The 20,823-nt window shown below is 46.8% G+C and overlaps 1 protein-coding gene across 6 annotated transcripts in view; it reads right to left on the reverse strand.

The window, feature by feature from the left end:
- The window catches only part of RAB3GAP1 (RAB3 GTPase activating protein catalytic subunit 1), a 673,051-nt gene that overhangs the window by 377,718 nt on the left and 274,510 nt on the right, over positions 1–20,823 (reverse strand). For all 6 annotated transcript variants that reach the window (XM_085645769.1, XM_085645771.1, XM_085645770.1 and 3 more), the window contains one exon: positions 9,607–9,706. In XM_085645769.1, coding sequence (XP_085501895.1) covers positions 9,607–9,706 — 100 coding nt within the window. The remainder of the gene's footprint in view (positions 1–9,606; positions 9,707–20,823) is intronic.

Below are 20,823 nucleotides of genomic sequence, written 5' to 3' on the forward strand. Positions count from 1 at the left end.
TGCCTGCGGAGGCACCACTGGAGCGCCCTCATGTGCCAGCGTGCATGGTTGACCAACAGAATTCAGGAGGCGAACAGACCGAGCAGGCGAAGGACCTTCAGAACTGGAACAACCGCTCCATTGTGGAATAAAGGGACCATTTCCTGAATGTCGAGAATTCTTTGAGGAGGAGGAAATGCTCGACACACAGTAGTGTCCAGTACCGCCCCTATAAACAGGTTGCGTTGAGAGGACACCAGGTGAGATTTGGGCACATTGATCGAAAAACCCAAGTCGAATAACAGCCGAGATGTTACCTGCAGATGATGTTGCACCATCTCTGGGGACTCTGCTTTCAGAAGCCAGTCGTCCAGGTAGGTAAACACCAGAATCCCCGACCTCCTGAGATGAGCAGCCACCACTGCCATCACCTTCGTGAAGACTCGAGGTGCGGTATAAGACCAAACGGAAGGACCGCAAACTGGTAGTGTTGCAACCCAACCGTAAAACGGAGATACTTCCTGTGCGACTTCAGGATTGGGATGTGAAAATACGCATCCTGCAAGTCGATCGACACCATCCAGTCTCCTTGCTGCAACGCTTGAAGAACCTGTGCAAGGGTCAGCATCTTGAATTTCTCCTGTTTCAGGTACAAATTCAAGACTCTGAGGTCCAGGATTGGACGCAATCTGCCGTCCTTTTTGGGAATCAGGAAATACCGGGAGTAGCATCCCTGACCCCTTTCTTGCTCTGGAACCACCTCTATCGCACCTTTCTGTAGCAATGCAAGAACCTCTTTCTGCAGAAGAAGCAGATGGTCTTCTGAGCAAAAACCTTGGCAAGGGGGGTAAGGGGGAGGAAAATACCGAAAGGGAAGGGCGTACCCATTCTCCACAAGGTTCAAATCCCAAAGGTCCGTCGTGACTGATTTCCAACCTCGCAGAAAGTGGGACACCCGACCCCCCACAGGTCTCACATGATCTAGGATGGGGGATCTAGGGCTGCTTCCCTGAAGCTTCATTGGGAGCAGAGGAGGCAGAAGATGAGGATGGGTTGCGGCCAGAACCTCTTCGGCCCCTTTGTCTCCCTCTATAGGACCTATAGAGGGGATTCTGCTGCTGCTGCTGAGGTTGCCGGAAGGTACGAAATGAGGACCTCCCAAATCCTCTAAATTTTCTGAAGCCAAATCCCTTAGCAGGAGTCTGTAAACCCAAAGACTTCGTAGTAACCCTGCTATCTTTAAACCTTTGCAAGGCGGAATAGGCCTTCTCTCCAAACAGTTTCTCTCCATCAAAAGGCAAGTCAATTAACGTGGCCTGAACATCCGCAGAGAAGCCAGAAGAACGAAGCCAAGCTTGCCTCCTAGTGGCTATCGAAGACCCCATAATTCTAGCCACAGAATCAGCCGTGTCTAGACACGACTGAATAACCTGCCTTGCAGCAGCTTGAGTGTCCGTAACAACCTCCATAAAAGAGGCTCTCTCTTCTTCCGGCAGCTTAGGGGCTAAAAACTTCATAGAGTCCATCAGTGCATGAACATAGCGCCCCAATAAACAAGTGGCATTGGTCGATTTAAGAGCCAGGCTTCCAGACGAAAAGACCTTTTTGGCTGTTTGATCAGTCTTCTTAGAATCCCTATCCGCTGGTGTTTGAGGGAAGGTGCCTGACGATTGCTTCGAGCATGAAGCTTGCACCACAAGGCTCTCTGGAGAAGGGTGAGAAGAAATGAAGCTCAGATCCCCCGGAGCCACCCTGCATTTCCTTGCCACTTGTCTGGATACTGCAGGCGAAGAAAGAGGCTTGCGCCAAACGTCCATCACTGGCTCTAATAAAACCTCATTAAAACGTAACAAGGGCTCTACAATTGACGATAGAGAATGCAGAACTTCAGTCAAAAGGTTCGGTCTATATTCCGCAGAAGGTAACTGTAAGTCCAGCAACTCTGCAGCCTCTTTGATGACCGAATGATAAGGGGCCAACTCTTGTGGTGGTGAAGACCTAGCAGAAGAATGCTTCCATTCCGGAGTAGTATCAAGACCACTAGCATCCTGAATGCCTTCAAACTCATCAGAAGATCCATCAATCTCACCTGCCTCCACTTCCTCCCTATAACGCTCCTCTTCCAAAACCCTCTGGGCCTCTCTTCGAGAACGGATCCGAGGACCCAGCGTCGGCGGCGCCGTACGCTGAGTCGGCGGAACCTAACGTCGAGTCGTTGGCGCCGGAGGAGTAGGCGGCGCCGGGCATGGAGCAGATAGAGTCGGCAACGGCATCGAGGGAGGCTCCGAAGAAGGCAAACGATCCAGACGAAGCCGGGATGGATATCCAGACTGCGCCAGGAACTGCTATGAAGGAGCCATCGGCAAGAAGGGCATAATAGGAGCTTGAGCATAATGCTGCGGCACTCCCAAAGTCTATGCCATAGGACCCACGGGACCAAATGGTGCGCCGGATGGGAAGGCAGCCCTTTGAAAAATCCCATACATCGCATTGAGGAAATGCGTTGAATCTGCAACCGGAGTCGGGAACTGCGGGTATGGGTTTGACCCTGGATCCAGTCGAGGAGTACCAGGAACCGGAGCCGAAGTGTCCTCTACTGGCGCCGCAGGTTCAGCTGGCACTGGAGAAGGCTCTTCCTCCCGATCCAGATCGGCATCGGAAGCTGGAGACTCCACTGGCTCCGGTGACTGTGCTGGGGACCGCGCCGGAGTCCGCTGCGGTGAAGGTGACTTCTCTGGAGACATACGAGAAGGGGAAGGAGATGGAGATACAACTTCCTTGCTTCGATGCCGAGGCAACGGCGACCTCTAAGTCTTACTCATCGACGATCGGCGCCGAGAGCTATGCTTCCTCTTCTTATTATGTTTCTTCGACTTCGAAGAGTGTGAAGTCGGCGACTTCGGCCTCGACTTCTCCTTTTGCCTACCTCTTCTTTCCCTCTTCTCCTTGGCCATGAAGAGTTTCGCCTCCCTCACCTTCAGGGCATTGGGGTTCATCTTTCTGCAGCAGGAGCAGTCATCCACATCATGATCTGAAGAAAGACACCACAAAGAATCCTCGTGGGGGTCAGTCATGGACATGTGGCCCCCACATTCCCTACAAGGTTTAAAACCTGACTTTCTTGTCGAAGACAAAGCTTATCCAGAAACTGTAACCCACTACAAGACTACAAAGTAGCAGGAGAGTGCTGGAAAACAGTTGCGGGTCGACGGCGCGTAAAAAAGGGAACTGACGTCATCACGCCAACGTGGCTCTCTTATGGCTCCGGTGACGTCATACGGAGTCGCGAGCGGAGCCGATGTATTATGACGTCCACGTCGGCGTAGAGAGCTGGGGAAAAAAGTTCCGTGGAATGCTGGCGCAGGGGATATTCACAAGGTGAGGAAACCACTGGCATATATATCCATCAGAAAGACTCTTTACTGGGAGAAAAACATTTTAAATCAAATCTAGGAAATCCTTTATCAGAAGGACTCTGAAACAAGAGGTTTGTGAAGGACTTTTACTAAAACCATAACAGCTACAAGATGTAGCTCATTTAAGGAGGACTGAACCCGGTCTTGGCTAAACACAAAATATAAGGGAGTACCGCCTCCTCGTGGCATCTGGTTGGATTATTAACTTGATGCAGAATCTCTTCCGAATGAAAGCATAGGAAGTCCTTGTATATGGACGCCTAGCCTCTTTCAAGATATCAATTCTTGCAGAAGATATAAATGTCAATATATCAGAAGTTCAGGAGCGAGGATGCCCAGTTGAAAGATGGAAGGCTAGGATACAGGATCTCACCTCCAAACTTGAACAGGAAGGTCCACTCTGCATGTCAGCCTCTTATTTAAACACAGAAGTGTAGAAGGTATGTGAACCATCACTGATGGCCAGGTGGAATGCCCACTGCACCACAAGATTGATATAAGACTTTCCTTCACTTACCATGCCTTCAATCTGCACATGACCCATGTGCGCTCCCCCATTCTAGAGGGAAGGCATCTTTAAATGTATTCTGTGAAGGCCTGTCCTAAAGAAATGGGATACCTTTTTTAGAAGATTGCCTGGTTGCCACCACCAAGGGAGAGATTAAATCGCAGCTTTTGGGAGACTCAGTGTGTCACCCCACCGCCTCATCATTGGGAACCACTGATAGCAGATCAACATATCCTAGTAAATAGCCAATCAGGGTTTAGGGCTAAGGTCAGTACCATTGACCAGGTGTTCCGCTACAGGACAATCTGTCGGAAGTACGTCGCCCTGAGGCGGTACCACCTCTACATTGCTTTCATAGACCCAAGGGCGGCCTTTGACCTGGTTCCAAGGGAAAACTTTTGGAGGGTGTTGGGAGTCAAATGATATTCCAGGAGACCTCCTAAAGATTCTGAAAAATGTACATACTGAAACCTATGCCCAGGTTAGGTGGAACACAGGAGGGGACCGTACACCCAAAATTGTGTTAGGCTAGGCTGGGTACTAGCCCCCATGCACTGTAGCCTATATATTAATACAGCGGTAGACAGGTTGGCGCATTGCAAGCATTACTTACCCAAATCTGCGGGCACTAACACCTCATGTTTGAAGATAACACGCTATTATTACCTCAAACTCTGGATGGCCTACAGTCATTATTGGATTGTTTTGCACTGTTCTGCATCGAAAGGGGTCTGGAGACAAATTCTGCAAAGTTGAAAATTAGGTCATTAAATCACCATTGTTCCTTCATAGGCAGGTTGAGCATACAGGGGGCGTCTAAGGAGCAAGTAAAATATTTCACCTATTTAAGGGTAATGCTGGCTGATAACATGCCCTAGGCTGCACAACAAGGGGAAAAGTAGAACTACCCTGATCCAAAGGGCGTTGGCCATAGGAAGGAAACACAAGGCCAACTCTAGGGGAGTAGTAACACTGGCCCTTGAAGTAAATAGGGCTACAGTCATGTCAGGGTGAACTTTGGGGTTGAGCTGATGTGTCCACGCTCACCTGTATGGAAATTCAATTAATCAGGGCACTCTTTGTTTGCCTGCAAGCACTCTTCTTCTACCTCTACAATTTTTATCTATCATTAAAGAGATTTGATCAGGTGATTTTACTAAAACGCTTGACATATTGGGTGCGCCTCGAGACAACACCAGAACTGAGGCCTTATAGAAAAGTGCTGGTAGAGATAGTTACTATTGATAAAGGAGTTTGTATCCCATTGCTCAGGCAAATGAAAGCTTGTGCGCTTGTCAAAATGTACCTTACCGCTAAACTCTTTCACTTGTAAATGGGAAAAAAGTGGTTCAGTGCTTTCTCCCTGTCCCATTTGCCTGTAGCTGGAAGAGTCAGAGTACAATTCTTCTTTTTTTGCCAAAAGTATACACTGCCTCAAATAGATGGATTATACTGGTGAGCAAGCTAATGGGTACGGTACACTACTGGGAAGCTGCCAGGATAATCTAGTGCGACACCAAGGAGCACATTGTATTTAAGGTCTCTAGATTCCTAATGTGGATATGGAGAATTTAGATCAAACAAGCTCCTTGTAACTATCTAGCTAGCTGATCCTGTAGCGGGAGATTAGAATAAATGCTGTTTTGCCTCATTATATTGGAGCACCGGGTACGGTATTGCTTCTCCTCTGTTTTATTATTGTTGCTGCTACCTACCTCTTAAAATCGGTACACCCAGTTGGGTTTTAATAGGTTGATTGGATCAGTGTACTTTATTGCTGAAAAGTGAAGGAATATTTAAAGTTTACATTTATTTATGTGTGTACCTTCATGGTTACACAGGCTCACAGCATAATTTTCAGGCTACTGCACAAGACACTTTAAAACACGTTTATGACCACTGCATTGTGTTAACAGGGTCTGCTCATCAGTAAATTACTGACTTAGTCTTTTATAGCCATGATTATTGTCCTTTGGACATTATGCTCATATGTATATGTGGCTTCTGACTGTCCTTGCTATAGTGAATATGTCCTATGAATCTGGTCTTTATTTGTGCTGGGCACTTGACAACTTGGATAGAACGCTGTATATGCTTGCGATTTTACTAACAAGGTTTTGCAATGAACTTTCATATTTTTGACCGAAATAAAGTATTAGAATTGAATTGGGAACCACTGATCCTACGGTCACTGTCATAATGGATACAGTCAAAGCCATGCACTAGGGACCAAGAATACGTACAATAACAATGATCCCAGCAGAGAGGAGATATGATGGGCTATCAGATGTAACGTCCTTAGAAGACTGTGACACTTTAGATTGACAAAATTAAGTCTCCACTGAAAGACATAATTTGGCCTACTGAGTAGCCAAGAACACACCCAAACAATGGAAGGAATGGACTGATATTAAGCTTATGTGACTTATTCTTAGGACCAGGAGCAGTAGAATTGAAACCCTCAGGTGGAAAAAGGTGGGGCAAGAGTAAGAATTCAGAGAATGGATGTGAGAGAGCAGACAAAATAAAGAGGAATAAGAAATGGGGAAAGAAATGCCTAGGAATTGAGAATTTAACATGCGAGTTAAAAGGAGAAAGATAAAGAGATGAGAGCAGGAAGGGATACAAAAGTGATGTGAGAAATGGAAGCATGAGGAGGAGAAGTGGAAAGAAAGGAGAGAGAATGTGAGGGAGTGTAGTGAAAGGGAAACAAGGATGATCTATGGAGAATAAGTGAAAAATAGAGAGAAGGTGAGGAGAGAGGAAGAAAGACTTATAAGGACTGAAATGGACGGTAGAAGAAAAAGACAAAGAATGAGGAGGCATTAAGGAGGAGTCATAAAGGTTGGGTAGAAGGACAGAAGGAAGAAAGGCAAAAGGGGCTTGTAGAGAGAGTAAAGAAGGCAAGGAGAAAGGTACGCCCGGCACCAAAAGAAGATAGAGATAGAGCAACAGGAGATGAATGGAAGAGAAAAGAGCTGGGAAATGACGTGCATCAAGGCAGCACAATAATACACAAGTGCATCTATGATGCCCCGATTTCACCTGGCTGTTCTCACAGGACATAGATACACAGACTTCTTTACAAATGTTGAAGGCACTTCTAGCTTTAGATAGAATTGTCAAAAATAGTGCAACTTTATATCCCCTTATTTAACCAATTAAAAATTGATGAGGTCTTAAAAGATGAGGGTAAAAACAGTAAATGTTTCATTACAATTGCACCAAATAACGCATAATCTGACTGGTTTGCATGCTGGATGTCATATCTTCCCTTTGGCATGGCAATGGTAACAATGAGCCACTTTATTTAAGAGTTACCAAACACACTAGGTATAGACAATGTTTTTGTGTCTGGAAATATAGCCAGTTATTTATTTTTTACACTGGGCATCCAGCATGATTTGCTCCTTACTCCCTTCTTAGACAGTCATGGTGTCCTTGCAAAGATTCCTGTTCAGTTTGGAGTGTTGGCTTCTCTACAGTGCTCCTGAGCCAGTTTGTCATCTGTCCTTCAATGAGATTTTTGAAAGATAGTTGAGCGCCAGGTACCTAGGTGCACCAGTCTCCTCCGCAGCCGTTGCCCCTGCTGCAAAGAGAACAGGAGTGGAGCAGTGAAGAGTTTGACTGTTACTGACAGTGCTTTAAGTGGGCAGGAATGGCCATGCACTGAGAGGCTGTACTTTAGAATTTGAAAGAGAGCATACCAGCATTTCTCAGCAGGGGTTTGATACTAGGAGAGTACCAAGTTTTCTCTTTGGTGAACAGATATTCTTGGGTAGTGACTACCTGCACCTTTATATTTGCATTTCAAGCACTGGCTGCTGAAGGGACTATGTCTCCTCACAACTTTTGTCTTAATTCCCGATTGCAGTACACAGACAGGGATTTCAGAAGACCAATGAGCTCTGTCATGGAATCCTTGAGTACCAAGGGGAGTTTGGGGAGAGCAGTGCAAGTGTGAAACTGCTAAGCCACACCTCCATATTCACCTCCTTTTAATTCTCTGTAACGAGAAAACTTAACATTCTGATCACTGCACCCTTACACGGACTCTACACAAGGTGGTCCTGAAGGGACCTCCTACAGGTCTTTATTTGCATTGCACAGTTTTAACCTGGATGACTATTCCCCAAACAAGAGACTTAGAGGTTTTGTGGGTCTGTAGCTGCAAACAGGATTCTCAAGGGTTAAAAATGAAGGCTTGTTCCAGGAGAAAAACAGCAAAAAGATAAAGAAAATACCAAATGGATTGGAACTTACAGCCAGCTTTATAGACCCAGATTCTGTCCACAGTGTTACTTAGAAATCAAAAAAGCAGCCGGGCAATGTGGCTGAATATCCACAAAGTGCAGAATTGGAAAGAGTAAAATGGCATTTTTTTGTTAACTCAGGATGATTTTCATCGATCAGAAGTAGTTCTCATTATAAAAAAAGTAGGTAACGTTGATCTAGGTTGTTGCATTTTTTTATTCATTTTCAAGCTAATGATATATTTGAAAAGAGGCTCCCTGTTTTTTCAAGTATAAAATTGCTATGAGAAAGATCACACGCCAAGATAGTACAAAAACAGCTTTAAGTATACAATACATCCACGAAGAAGTGGCACATTTATGAGCATTCACCATGGCCAGGACATACAAACAGAGGGAATGCAGACAAAGAATGACAAATAATTCGGCAGAAAGAGGCCATGACATTAAAGGAGTGGATAGAAAAGGTAGGCGAGGGTAGTGTTAAAGTGGGTATAGTGTAGTATGTAATGTTAAAGGTTCTGAAAATGGCAAGCACACTTTCTTCTACATTGCCTTCTGAAAAAACACCATTAAAGTACACAGTATTGTTGCTTTTTCTCTAGGTTTGTGTCAAGATGCTTATGTTCATATTGAGTGGTTCAAAGAGGCTCCCATGTCATGTCTTGCCATCTGTCCTAATATCTGGGCACAAACTTTATGATGCAGACAGCTTTCTTTTGTAGAGTATCATTCATACATTAATAACTTTAAAAAAGAAACATACATTTAACAAACAGTATTGTATTTGTCTTCCTTTTCTGCTAATCAGAGATATCAGTTATCTAGGGTGCATAGCTTTAACGCATTATAGTGCTGGTGATGTCAATTCCCTGATGTGGCACCACCAATCAGTTGGGAGAAGAGGAGGCACTGAAAGGCACATACGATAACATAAATAGAACATGAAAGCTGCAGGATGGGATACTGCCAAAACGAATGCTGTACATCAAATCATATGTCACAAAAAACGAACAATACGCTGAAAAACAAAATTGATATGGCTAGGAGTCAAGAGTACTTTGATAAAGCTGGAATGCCGGGGTCTGAAATAGAGTGGGATAGCATTTCAGGCAAGAGGATAGAGTGAATGCTAGACATAGGAGACAAAAGAAAGAGCTTATAAGGCATGACAGGAAAGTGCAGGTGAAAGAGCGGTACGAAATGTAGGAGAACTGGAGGTTGGGTGATACAACAGAGGGATTTGAATGCAATGTTCAGTACTGTATTCATGTTGTGTTAGAGTAGCAGCAGCCTGTGGACAAATCAATGCCCAGGTAAAATGCATAAGGAGAGGTGTGAAAAAATTAATTACTATTGCCATTTATCCGATGTTAAATAACTCTTGCAAATAGCAGTATACTTTTTGGAGCATAACAGCAAGCACAACATGCCATAGTTAGACTCATACCTGGTGGTTGTTGGGGCCAGAAATACCCTTGCCAGTCTTGAAGCACATAAGTAAATCGAATTGCTATGTTAACCGGAGGTAATGGAGTTAATGGGCAGCCCTAAAAACACATAGGAATAAAAAGTTAATAGAGCACAAAAATACAAAGAAACAGTAAGCTAGCATGTCTTCAAAATATGATTTATGAAATAAGGCATCTGCTAAAAGCACAGACGAGGAACACAAATTGAAATCAGGCCAAGTTTGCATGCAGCTTTTTGCAAACACCTATTAATCATCTTCAACAAAACAACCAATAGGAAAGTTTTAAAAAAGAAAAAAGAACAGACCTAATTTAAAGGAGCTACTTCGAATATCATGGTAAACTATAGAAGAAAGTAAAAGTAGGTCATTCTTTTCAAAGGATCTGTTTCTTACTCAGTGAGGATGTAGTGGATGCACTATTACCATATCTCATTAAGTCGAACTTCGTATTTACCGGAGTGCTAAGAAGCCATCAGTTGTTTAAGCCAAACTGAAATGGATAACAAAATACATAATTGCCAGTGCATATTTAATATTAGACATAGTATAGATTATAGCTAGCCCGATGGAGTCATGAACTTCTATTTTTATGCGAGCAACGATCAAGACACCCTTGCATTTTGATTTAAAAAAAATTATTGTTGACAAGGGAGCAGTACAATCTACAGAAGTCAGTATTTTTATAATCAACTTCTTAATTAGATAATGACAAATGTAGCCCTGTAGGACTGCATGTAAACATTACTCCTGCATAATTAGCAGAGAACACAAATAACGGTACTACCAAGACTGGTATGCCCATGACTTGACTTCTGAAAGCTAATAAGTGGTGGTACAGTCAAAATCCTTTTTTTGAGTCGGTCAAATTGCATTGTCAAATACCACAGTGCTTCCAAAGCTGTGCATCTGTTACTATACAAGGGGGGTTGTTTTCTTTGCGTATATCCTCTAATGGGCTTAAGACATGAGACAGATCAAGTCTTCATGCTCTGGAAGGCTGACAAATGTGGGGTTTGGAAGCACTGCTTAAGTTACACAAAAGCGATCTGGGTGTAGTAAACAGTCTTCGCTGCACAGGAGGGAGCATGAAAGCAAGCAGTACCAGCATAAGCCCTGCACTACCAGTAGAAGCTCTACAATACCACTGAGGATAACAGAGTCACCACGAGAGCTGACCCAAACCCTGCCCAAGAAACTATGGATGCCTTATAACAACGGGCTGCCCAGGAAGCACACATCGCAGAGAAAGGTATACATGACCAATTGCCCTACTCTAATTGTCACGATAGGTCTTCCTGCCAGAGGAAAAACCTACATCTCCCAAAAATGAACACACTACCTACATTGGATTGGAGTGCCTACCAAGGCATTTAATGTTGGCCAGTATCGACATTATTTTGTCAAAATCTTCTAATCATTGCTTCTGGACAACGAAGAGGACTTAAAAGTCCAGAAACACTGTCTTAGAAGCACTGAATGATAGCAGGCGATACCTCTGATTAAGGTAGACAAGTAGTGTTTTTTTGATTCAACAAGCACCCCCAGAAAAAGGCCAGAAGCGATTTTCAGATTTGCAGAACCGCATAAAATCCAGACATTCTTCATTGAGCTTGTATGACTCAATCCTGAAGTTATCATTCCAAATATTGCGGAAAGGAAGCAGAGCAGTCCAGACTACGTTGATTGTAGTAATGAAAAAGCCACAGGAGACTTCATGAAATCAAATGCTACAAGAACTCTTATGAAATAATTAACGCAATTCCTATGAAAAAAACGCATATTTTCTCCAGCCTAAGTTTGTTATCTCGACTCGCTTGCATAGACTAGCCCTCTTCTTCAAATGGTTGACATTGGAATACACTGAGCAAACCTCACCTCTCCAAACTGTTATTTAGAAGTTACTAAATCGATATAAAGGCTTATTAAAGTTGTACTTGCACTCAACCCAATGTTATTTCCATTTAGAGCAAAACCTAAAAAGTGTGGCACATATATACTGAAAAAGAACAATGGGAGAATCACAATTTAAATTGTATTTAATTTGATACTGTATACAGTGCTAACATGATTCACATTGGCTGCATCATATCAACTTGAAGACTGTAAGATAGAGATGCAGCCCTTCGTCTTGACAAGATGAGTTGCCCTTAGGCTATAAATAATGAAGTAACAGCAGAATTTATGGAACACAAATTCACCTAGAAAGGCACATAGTGCACTGAGGTAAGTTACTTTTCACAACTATCCACGCAAGAAGCGCGGAGGCATGAAGAGCACTGACATTCGTGTTTCTGAACAACTAGGGCCCTGAAAATCTGTCCATAGTGCAGGGATGATGGGTGGGTAGGTAAGAAATGTGCGGCTAGATCATGTCTCTACCACATAAGGCAATACCGAAGGTAACTTGTCCATCTGATAGAGACATCTAGCAGCAGATTCCTTCCCTTTGAATAGATAACCGTGCAATGCCATCCCTGGAGAAGTAACTGCAGAGAAGTTTAGTCTAGGAAAACCTGCAGGGCAGAGCGGCCAAAATGGCCGCCCATGCAGATTTGACTGTCCAGGCAGTAGTGCTTGGTAAACGTGTGCAGAGACGCCCACGTTGCTGCCTGACAAATGTCAAGGACTGAAAAGCCTTGTTGCAACGCTGTGGTAGCAGCCTTAGCTCTGATGGAGTGAGCCCTTAAGCCTTCAGGAGGCTGCTGATTATCCAGAGGATAGCAGATTTTGATGCAGAGAATGACCGATCGCAAGATAGTCCTCTTCTGCACAGCACGACCTTTCTTCGTGCCCATGTCCCCCACCAAGAGTTGGTCATCCACCTGAACTCTCAAGGGAGAACGACAATGCTCTTTTTGGGTCCAGACGGTTGAGTCGCGCCTGTTCTATAGAGGAGTGCGGAGGATTGTAGAAAGTGGGCAAGGCAACAGATTGCCCCACATGGCATGGTGCTACCACTTTAGGAGGAAAGAGGCCCTAGTGCAAAGCACCAATTTTTCAGGAAATGTGGTAAGGTAAGGAGGCCCGGATGACAAAGCCTGCAATATGCTCACCCTCCTGGGAGATGAGATTGCCACTTAAAGGGCTGTTTTGATGGTAAGCAGCGGGAGGGGGCAAGTGTGCAGGGGTTCAAATGGTGCACACACCAGGAAGGTAAGAACCATATTAAGGTCCCACTGAGGCATAATTAAAGGGGAAGGTAAGAACATATGTATAAGGCCTTGGAGGAATATATTTACAATCAGAGATTTAAATAATGAGGGTTAGTCTGGCATGCCTCAGGAAGGCAGACTGGGCCGAAAGGTACCCTTTGAGAGTGCCCGGTGCAAAGCCCTGCTGGGCAAGGGTCAAAATAAAAAACTAAACTTGAGAGAGGGAGGTAGAAATAGGATCAATAGACCTTTCTGAACAATATTTTACAAATTTATTCCACCGGCAGCCATACACTGTCTCGGTGGAGGACCACCTGGCCGCCAAAATTACGTTGCAAACTTCAGGAGGAAGGTTGAATGCTATCAACTGCCGACACTCAACCTATACGCAAGTAGGCGTAGAGTTGACCAGTTCAGGTGGAGGACCCTCCTCTGCTGCTGCGACAGATCTTCCTGAAGGGGCAGCCTGATCTGAGAATCGATGCTCAATTGTAGAAGCTCGGAATACCAGACTCTACATGCCCAGTGAGGAGCCACAAGAATGACTTGGGCCCGGTAACTACTGATCTTCTTGAGCACTCCGGGCAGAAGTGATATGGAGGAAAAGGATTATAAGAGGACTGAGCTCCATTAGAGTTGAAAAGCATCATCAAGCGAGAGCCGCCTAGGAAACGCCAGCATGCAAAATTGATGACATCGCACGTTCTCAGCAGAGTCGAACAGTTCTAACCCAGGCTCTACCCATTGCTGAAAGAGAACTTGCGCCACATGCCGAAGGAGACGCCATTTGTGATTGGCTAGGCATCAACGGCTGAGTTTGTCTGCCCTGGTGTTCAGAGAACCTGCCAGGTGTTTAACCATCAGGGATATGCCCTGCTGTTCCAGAGACGCAGGACCTCTTGACAAAGGGTCCACGACCCCACCCTACCACAACTACCACACGTCGGTGGTGTTGTCCGTGAACATTTGAGCCAGCTTTCCCTTGACTGCAGGGAGAAAGGCTTTCAATGCCAAACGAATCGCTCGGAGCTCCAGCAAGATGGCCGCCCCATCCCTGGAGTGATTCATATCACTACTATGTGGTCTGGTCGGGGAAGGGAGAGGGATAGGGGCTAACCCAGTAGCGGTTGGTCAGCCACCACAGCGGGTCCTGTGCAGTTCCCTCCGAGATCTGGACCATGTTGGAGAGATTCCCCTGATGCTGCGCCCACTGGAACTTTAAGTCCCAGTGCAGAGCCCGCATATGCCCTCTGACGTGTGTCACTAGCAGGATGCAGGAGGCCATGAGGACCAACAGCCTCAGAGTAATTCTTACTGAAATCCAGGATAGAGGCCATAGCCTGAATATTCTGGACTCGCAACATGAGAGGATAGGCCCCAAAACTGCACTGTGTCCAGAACAGATATAATAAAAGGGAGCGTCAGAGAGGGAGTCAGATGTGACTTTGGCAAGTTGATAGTGAACCCCAGGGAATGCAGGAGATTTGCCGTAGTCAGACGTTGAGCTAGGGTAAGACAGTCACCTCAATCTGCACAGATAAGCTGCAACCACTGCCATCACCTTGGTGAATACCTGAGGGGCTCTGGTAAGGCCAAAAGGGGAGCACGGTGCACTGAAAGTGCTTGTGGTCTACCGTAAACATCAGGTAGCACCGATGAGTGGGCAGGATGGGGATGTGAAAATAGGTGTCTTGCAACACCAATGCTACCATCCACTCTCCTGAGTCCAGGGCAGATAAGGCCAGAGTGAGCATCTTGATCTTTTTGGGGAAGTAGTAGAGGGCTTGCAGATCTAGGCTAGGGTAAAGACCCTTGTCCTTTTTCAGGACCAGAAAGTAGCGGGAATAACAACCACAGCCTACTCCTGGCACAGGAACCCTCTCCATGGCTCCTTTGGCCAAGAGAGTTATGACTTCCTCCTGAAGTAGTCTCATGTGATCCTCCCACAGCCGGTCGTAAGTTGGAGGCATGGATGAAGGGGTAGTCCTGAAGGTGAGGGGTAGTCTCGAAGGGGAGGGTGTAGCACCTTTGGACTATCTAGAGAACCCACCTGTCCAAAGTGATGTTCTGCCAGTGGTGGAGGTGATGGCTGTGCTTTCCACCAACTGGCCGCCCATGATCTGGAAGGGCCGGACTAGGAAGGTTTGGAGGCGGAGGCTACAGGGGGTGAGGGGAGTATCTGACCCAACCTCTGGCCGCTCGACCCATGGGGTTGGAACAAGCGGTGCCCACGGCCGGGCAGAGGTTGCTGAAGTTGCACAGTCTTGTGACTGGGGTATGGCTAGCGCAGCTGAAAGCCCCTTCTGTAGCCATGAAAGGCAGATGGGGGACGTGCGGCCACTGAGAGGCCCAATGACTTAGACGTTGCCCGCAAGACCTTTAAGCGCTCCAGAGCCATATCTGCCATGCCCCCGAGGAGGCGGGGGCCATGAATGGCCATGAGAGAAGCCTGGACATTCCCTGAAAAGCCAGAAGTTCTCAACCAGGCTTGGCATCAAACAGCTACCACTAATGAAATCGATCTGCTCAGAGAGTCGGTTGTGTCGAGACCACATTGAATGGCGAACATTGCAGCAGCTCTCCTGTCTGATACTGCTTGGGAGAGGATGGCCCGGGCCTCCTTCGGGACCTGTGGAAGCACTTATGCAACCATTTCCCACAGAATGGGAGTAATGGCCCAATAGGCATGCGGTGGTCACTGACGGCAATGCAAGGCTGGGGGAGAAAAACATTTCTTACCCCAACTGTCCAGTCTCTTGGATTTCCTGTCTGGGGGTGCAGAAGGGAATGCGCCATGAGAGGTAGAGGCTTGGACCACCAAGCTCTCGGGGTCGGGGAGCTGGTGAGGAAATTTTGGTCACCCAGTGCAGGGCAATGGTGGTGGGCGATTGTCCTATTTACAGGAGCCCCTGTTCTGGGCTTGGACCAGGTTCCCAGTAGGATATCAGTTAAGGCTTTGTTGAAGGGCAGCAATGATTCCGAGGAGGAGACACCTGGCTGCAGGACCTCGGACAAGATATTAGTCTTGACTGCCATTGAAGGGAGCAAAAGGTCTAGGACATCAGCTGCCCTTCGCACCACCTCCCTCCTCCGTAATCCCGATAGGGAGGAGAAAGCAGGCCAGAAACTGGAGAGGTATCCAGTCCGCTGGCCTCACCCACTTCCTTGTACCAGTCCATGTGATGCAAGGCTGGTCTTGTAAATGGTCCTTTGACTACTGCCAATCTTCCTTCATGCCAAGTCCTTCAGAATAAGGCTGAGAAATTGACATAGGACCCAAGCGTTCTGCAAGCACCGGTATCAGCACTGGTAGGCACCGATCTGGCTCTGGGACATCGGGGATGAGAACGGGGTTGTTGGCGGTGTCACGAGTCTGGAGTTGGGGCTGGCACCGGAGAAGGTTGCAATGGTACAACCGGCATCGGTCTGGATCCATTGCCGGATCCATGGGGGGAGGGTCATCGGAGCAGCTGACGCAGAACCAGATGGACCCCCCCTCTGAGCCTCCAGGACCCGAAGGCGTGCCGGTAGGGTTAGGCTGCCCAAATATGAGGCACATGGCATCATAACATTTTGTGAACTGGGCGGGGCTCACTTCAGCTCCCACGTAGGTGAGGAAGCGCAGAGCCGACCCAGGTGCAGGTTCAGGTTCAGAGGAACAAGGTCTAGAACGCCTAGATTCCTCCATTGTGTAAATCGACAGACAGGGAGAAGATGAAGCAGGCTTCAACTTCTTATTTTTTGTGCTTTTTACCTGACCAACTCAACGACTGAGTAGGAGGACGAAGACTTACGACTCCCAGAGTGGTGGACGGACTTTCCTCTCGACCAGGACCATGAACGAGACTTCCGAGGAGAAAAATGTGGTGTAGAGCGCCGGGCCGCAAGCAGCTTTAGGGACAGCTCCCTCAAAGCTTTCTGAGCAGTCGGAGCATGATTTCATGTTGTGGTAGTGATCGAGGCACCAGAGACAAACCAGGTGTGGGTATGTCACTGACATGGTGCGGTGGAAGGCGCCGCATGGCTTGAACTCAGAAGTCTTCTTGGACATGTGGAAAACCTACACACCAAAAAAGGGGTCAACAAAACGTGAAAAAGCCTATCAAAAAAAGATAGAGGGTACCTCTCTTCACGGACCTGAGCTGGCTGGCGCGGGGGAAAAAAATGGACGTAAGCTTTCCGAGGTTGTGCCTTTATATGGGACGTGGACGTAACAACAGCGCAGACTGCGCAGCAGACATCAAGCGAGGCTGACCAACACCATATACTGGTGTGCATGGGTATTGCTCGAAGAAAAATCTCCGGATCCAGTCTGACGCCTAGGAAATTCAAAGGTAAAGAATCTGCAGCTAATGTCTCTATCAGATCATTGGTTGTGGAGCAGGCATTTAAGATCTATATTCTTTCAGTTGTGGTGCAACCATTTTTTTCAAACTTTTGCTTGAATAATGGAGACTGGAGCTAGTACAATATTTGGTTACAAATAATGAGAAACCCATGCCCCATAGATAGACCAGGCAGAACTTCAGACGCCTGAACAGGGTTGTTGGAGCCGGCCTCGTGGCGTGGTCCTGTTCCCCCTCGCTAAGCCGCACGAGGTCCCATGCACCTCGGGGCTCCTCCATTTTGGATTATACGTCACTCTACGTGACCACCTACGTGACCCCGCTCCACCCGGCCTCGGTCCCAGCGAGGCCCGACATCGAGGCGCCAACCCCTGGCCCGGGGGATACCACGTGAACCCTTCCCACTCCCGGCGGAGGGCAGTATCGATGGGACCCCCAACCGTCCTTCCAGACCTAGGTGCGATCGCCCCACAGCTCTCTGGGGCCTGGCGCCTCTCCTGCTGGGCGTCTGGCCGCTCCCAACGCGGGCTCTCCGCCCCCCCCCCCCCGGGCGTAAGGGTCCGGACATCAAAGGGCTCCAGTCCTATATCTGGGGCGACCCGGCAACAAGACAACAGTTGTATCCCGGAGTCAAGAGCCCTGCTGATCGGATCGCGGCTGACCCTACGGAGAGGGACTCATCCTGAAACTACACCCTGAGCCCTGCTGACGACGTCGCGGCTCCACCGTGCTTAACGACCTTCACGAACCTTTGGGGCCCTGCTGACGCTGTCGCGGCCCGACCTTGTTGAACTTGCCATCAGAGCCCAGCTGACCTCGTCGCGGCTCGACCGAAGCGGACCTACCACCGGAGCCCTGCTGACTGTGTCGCGGCTTGATCCGAGCGGAACTACCACCCGAGCCCTGCAGACGCCGTCGCGGCTCTCCACGTCCGAGCTACTTTGAGGCCAGCACGCAAGGTCTGGCGCACAGCCTCCCCGTACCTGGCTGGTACTGAGACTGACCCGCTACCCTATCCCCCTAAAGACATTGAGACTCTTTTTGGATCACTCGATCCCACTGTAAATATTGAATGCGCTACCTTTGATAAAGAACCAAGATAAGCAACTGATACAGAGTCCTGTGTGGTGGTGTTACTGGGCCTAGTACGATCTCAGGAGAGGGACCTCTCCTAGGAGGCTTCTCAGCGGCGCTCGGCTATAACTTTGTGGAAGGAAGGTGGCCGGAGCAGTCCCCCCGACTCCCCGGTGGTCCTCCCTCCAACAAGGGTTATGGAGCGGGCAAACACTATTCAGGAGCCGGGAGTGATGTTCACTCTATGATGCCGAGAAGGAAATTGACTCACCTGAGTGGCCCTATCTCTTGGCTGAGATAAAAAGGGGATTGGTCCACAATTCGGGCACAGGTCAATCGGTCATATACAGCCCCAACAGCAAGAATGAGGGTGAATGGCACAGTTTCAAGGGAGTTCTGCCTAGGTTGTGAAACTAGACAGTGTTGCCTTGTGCTCTCCCTCCCATAGTGTATGCTCTTGTAGAGGAGCCCTTAGCTAACTGGGTACGATGTGGCGCCCAACTACGGGGTAATAAATGGGAGGCAGATTAGGAAGACTTTACCTCACTATAGGCCAATGATTTGCTTCTCCACATGAATGCTCCTGAGCACTCAATCCCCAGACTAATATGCATGCATCCACAAACTGGCAAAAATCTGTGGCATTGCCAACTCACTCCCTGGGGACCTGGGAAGGCCGGCTACTGTGGCCCAAAGAGAAGTTCACACATCAAGGTCCTATATTACTAAGGACCGTGCAGTTTTTATGTGGAACAAACTAGGTAGGATCCTGAAGTATTGCAAGAGGGATGTTGATTCCTGGAGAAAACTGTCAACACTGGGACGTGCCACACTTTACAAAACGAGCTCCCTGCCAACATTTTTTGATATGCTGCATAAAACACATCATGAGGTTCCGAAAGCCTTTTTCTCAGAAGCCACCACGCGTTTTGTCGTAGGGGCACAATCACCTCGGACTTCCTCAAGGCTTAGATGTACTAGAAGAAATCTCTGCCTCCTTTGTTCAGATCAAAATAAAAACTCTTCTGTGGATCTACACCATGAAACATGAGTGAGGGGTATGCTCTCCTAATGCTGATAATTAAGAAATAATGCGATTACACAACCTGATATTATGGAGGAGTTTTTATTTTGAAATCAGGCTGCTGCTATAACATGGGGCAGCTTAATTAATGACTGGAATCATAACTCCCCCCACAGACAGCCCAGCAGTTAGACTGGATAGGTACACCATCACAGTGCTCACTTGGGTACACTAGTTATAGAGGGCATGGGAGGGCAAACCTCTTTACCCCAGCATAGGGGCTTATTACAACATGGGATAAATCAATGTCCAAGATGGGATGAAGGGCAAAATCTAAATAGAGACAACATTATAGGACTAGAGACTAAACTTACAGAAGTGTGTTAGTTAAAGGGATACACCCGACTGGATTTTATCGGAATTTCCAGTGACTCCAGGAAGAGTATAGAATTTCCCACACTCAGCGCTATAGCGATACCAAACTCAAACATGCCCCACATGCAGGGGCCATTGACTGGAAAGAAATACCCGACTATGCTCCATTCTAATGCCATATATTACAGTGACCAGTGGGGAAGGGGGCAGTATCCTCCACATATAAAAAGAATAATACACAACATCACAGATAACCTTAAGTATCTCCAGAACAGGTGGGAGAGGGATGTCAGTGATCTGGAAGACAGTGATTGAGAGGCTGTCCAGATGCAACCATCACACTGCAAGGTTTTGTTTAATTCAATTCAAAGACCTGCACAGAACTTACATGGACAAGTTTAAGCAATACAAAATGGGGAAAATCCAGATACCGACTTGTCTGTGATACCCGAACATCGAGGGCTCATTTTTCTATACATAGTGGGCCTGTTTGGAGATCCCAGGCTATTGGCATATGATTCTGCATGAATTAAAGTACACACTGGAAGCAGAAATTCTTTGCAATTCCCAATTTGTGCAACTTGGGGTACACAGGGATATAGATCTCCACCGGAAAAAGTGATTATTTCGCTTTTTGGGGAGGTTGATAGCCTAAAGAGCTATCAAACATCTATGGGTGTCATCAACACTGCTAATGAAGAACCAAGCACTGGCAAAGTCAATAGGTCTTGTCTATGTGAGATTTATTGGCTTTGCTTTGGTTTGTTATCTATATGGCTGAAAGTAATGTAAAAAAGCTGTACAACACAGCCAGCGTTGTCCGCGTTATAGTGTTTTTTCCCCTTCATTTTCAGTTATGCTGCAATGAAGCTAGCTTGCCAATGCTTGTTAAGGGATGCCATATGCTAAGTTATAAGTATTTATATAGTGTTTACAAATGCTGAAGTGCTAATGTTATAGACCGGAGAATGCCCTTGCCAAGATGTTAGTGTGTCCAGATTCAGAAGCATTTTAGGACCATACAAAAACTGAAAATGTGCCATATAAATGCGCCGAACGTAACTTAAGTTGTAGGTAAACAACAAGTCCAACAGGTTACAGCTTTTATTACAGTACTGCTTTTGGCTATGTGTTACTTTGGGAGCAATGGTTACAAAGGAACCAAAAAAGCACTCCTGATTGCTTTTTTAGTTGTAAAATATAGCAATAATCGGTGTTCAGT

Source organism: Triturus cristatus, chromosome 3_1 (genome assembly GCF_964204655.1).
Source record: "Triturus cristatus chromosome 3_1, aTriCri1.1, whole genome shotgun sequence".
Classification (NCBI taxonomy): Eukaryota; Metazoa; Chordata; class Amphibia; order Caudata; family Salamandridae; genus Triturus; species Triturus cristatus.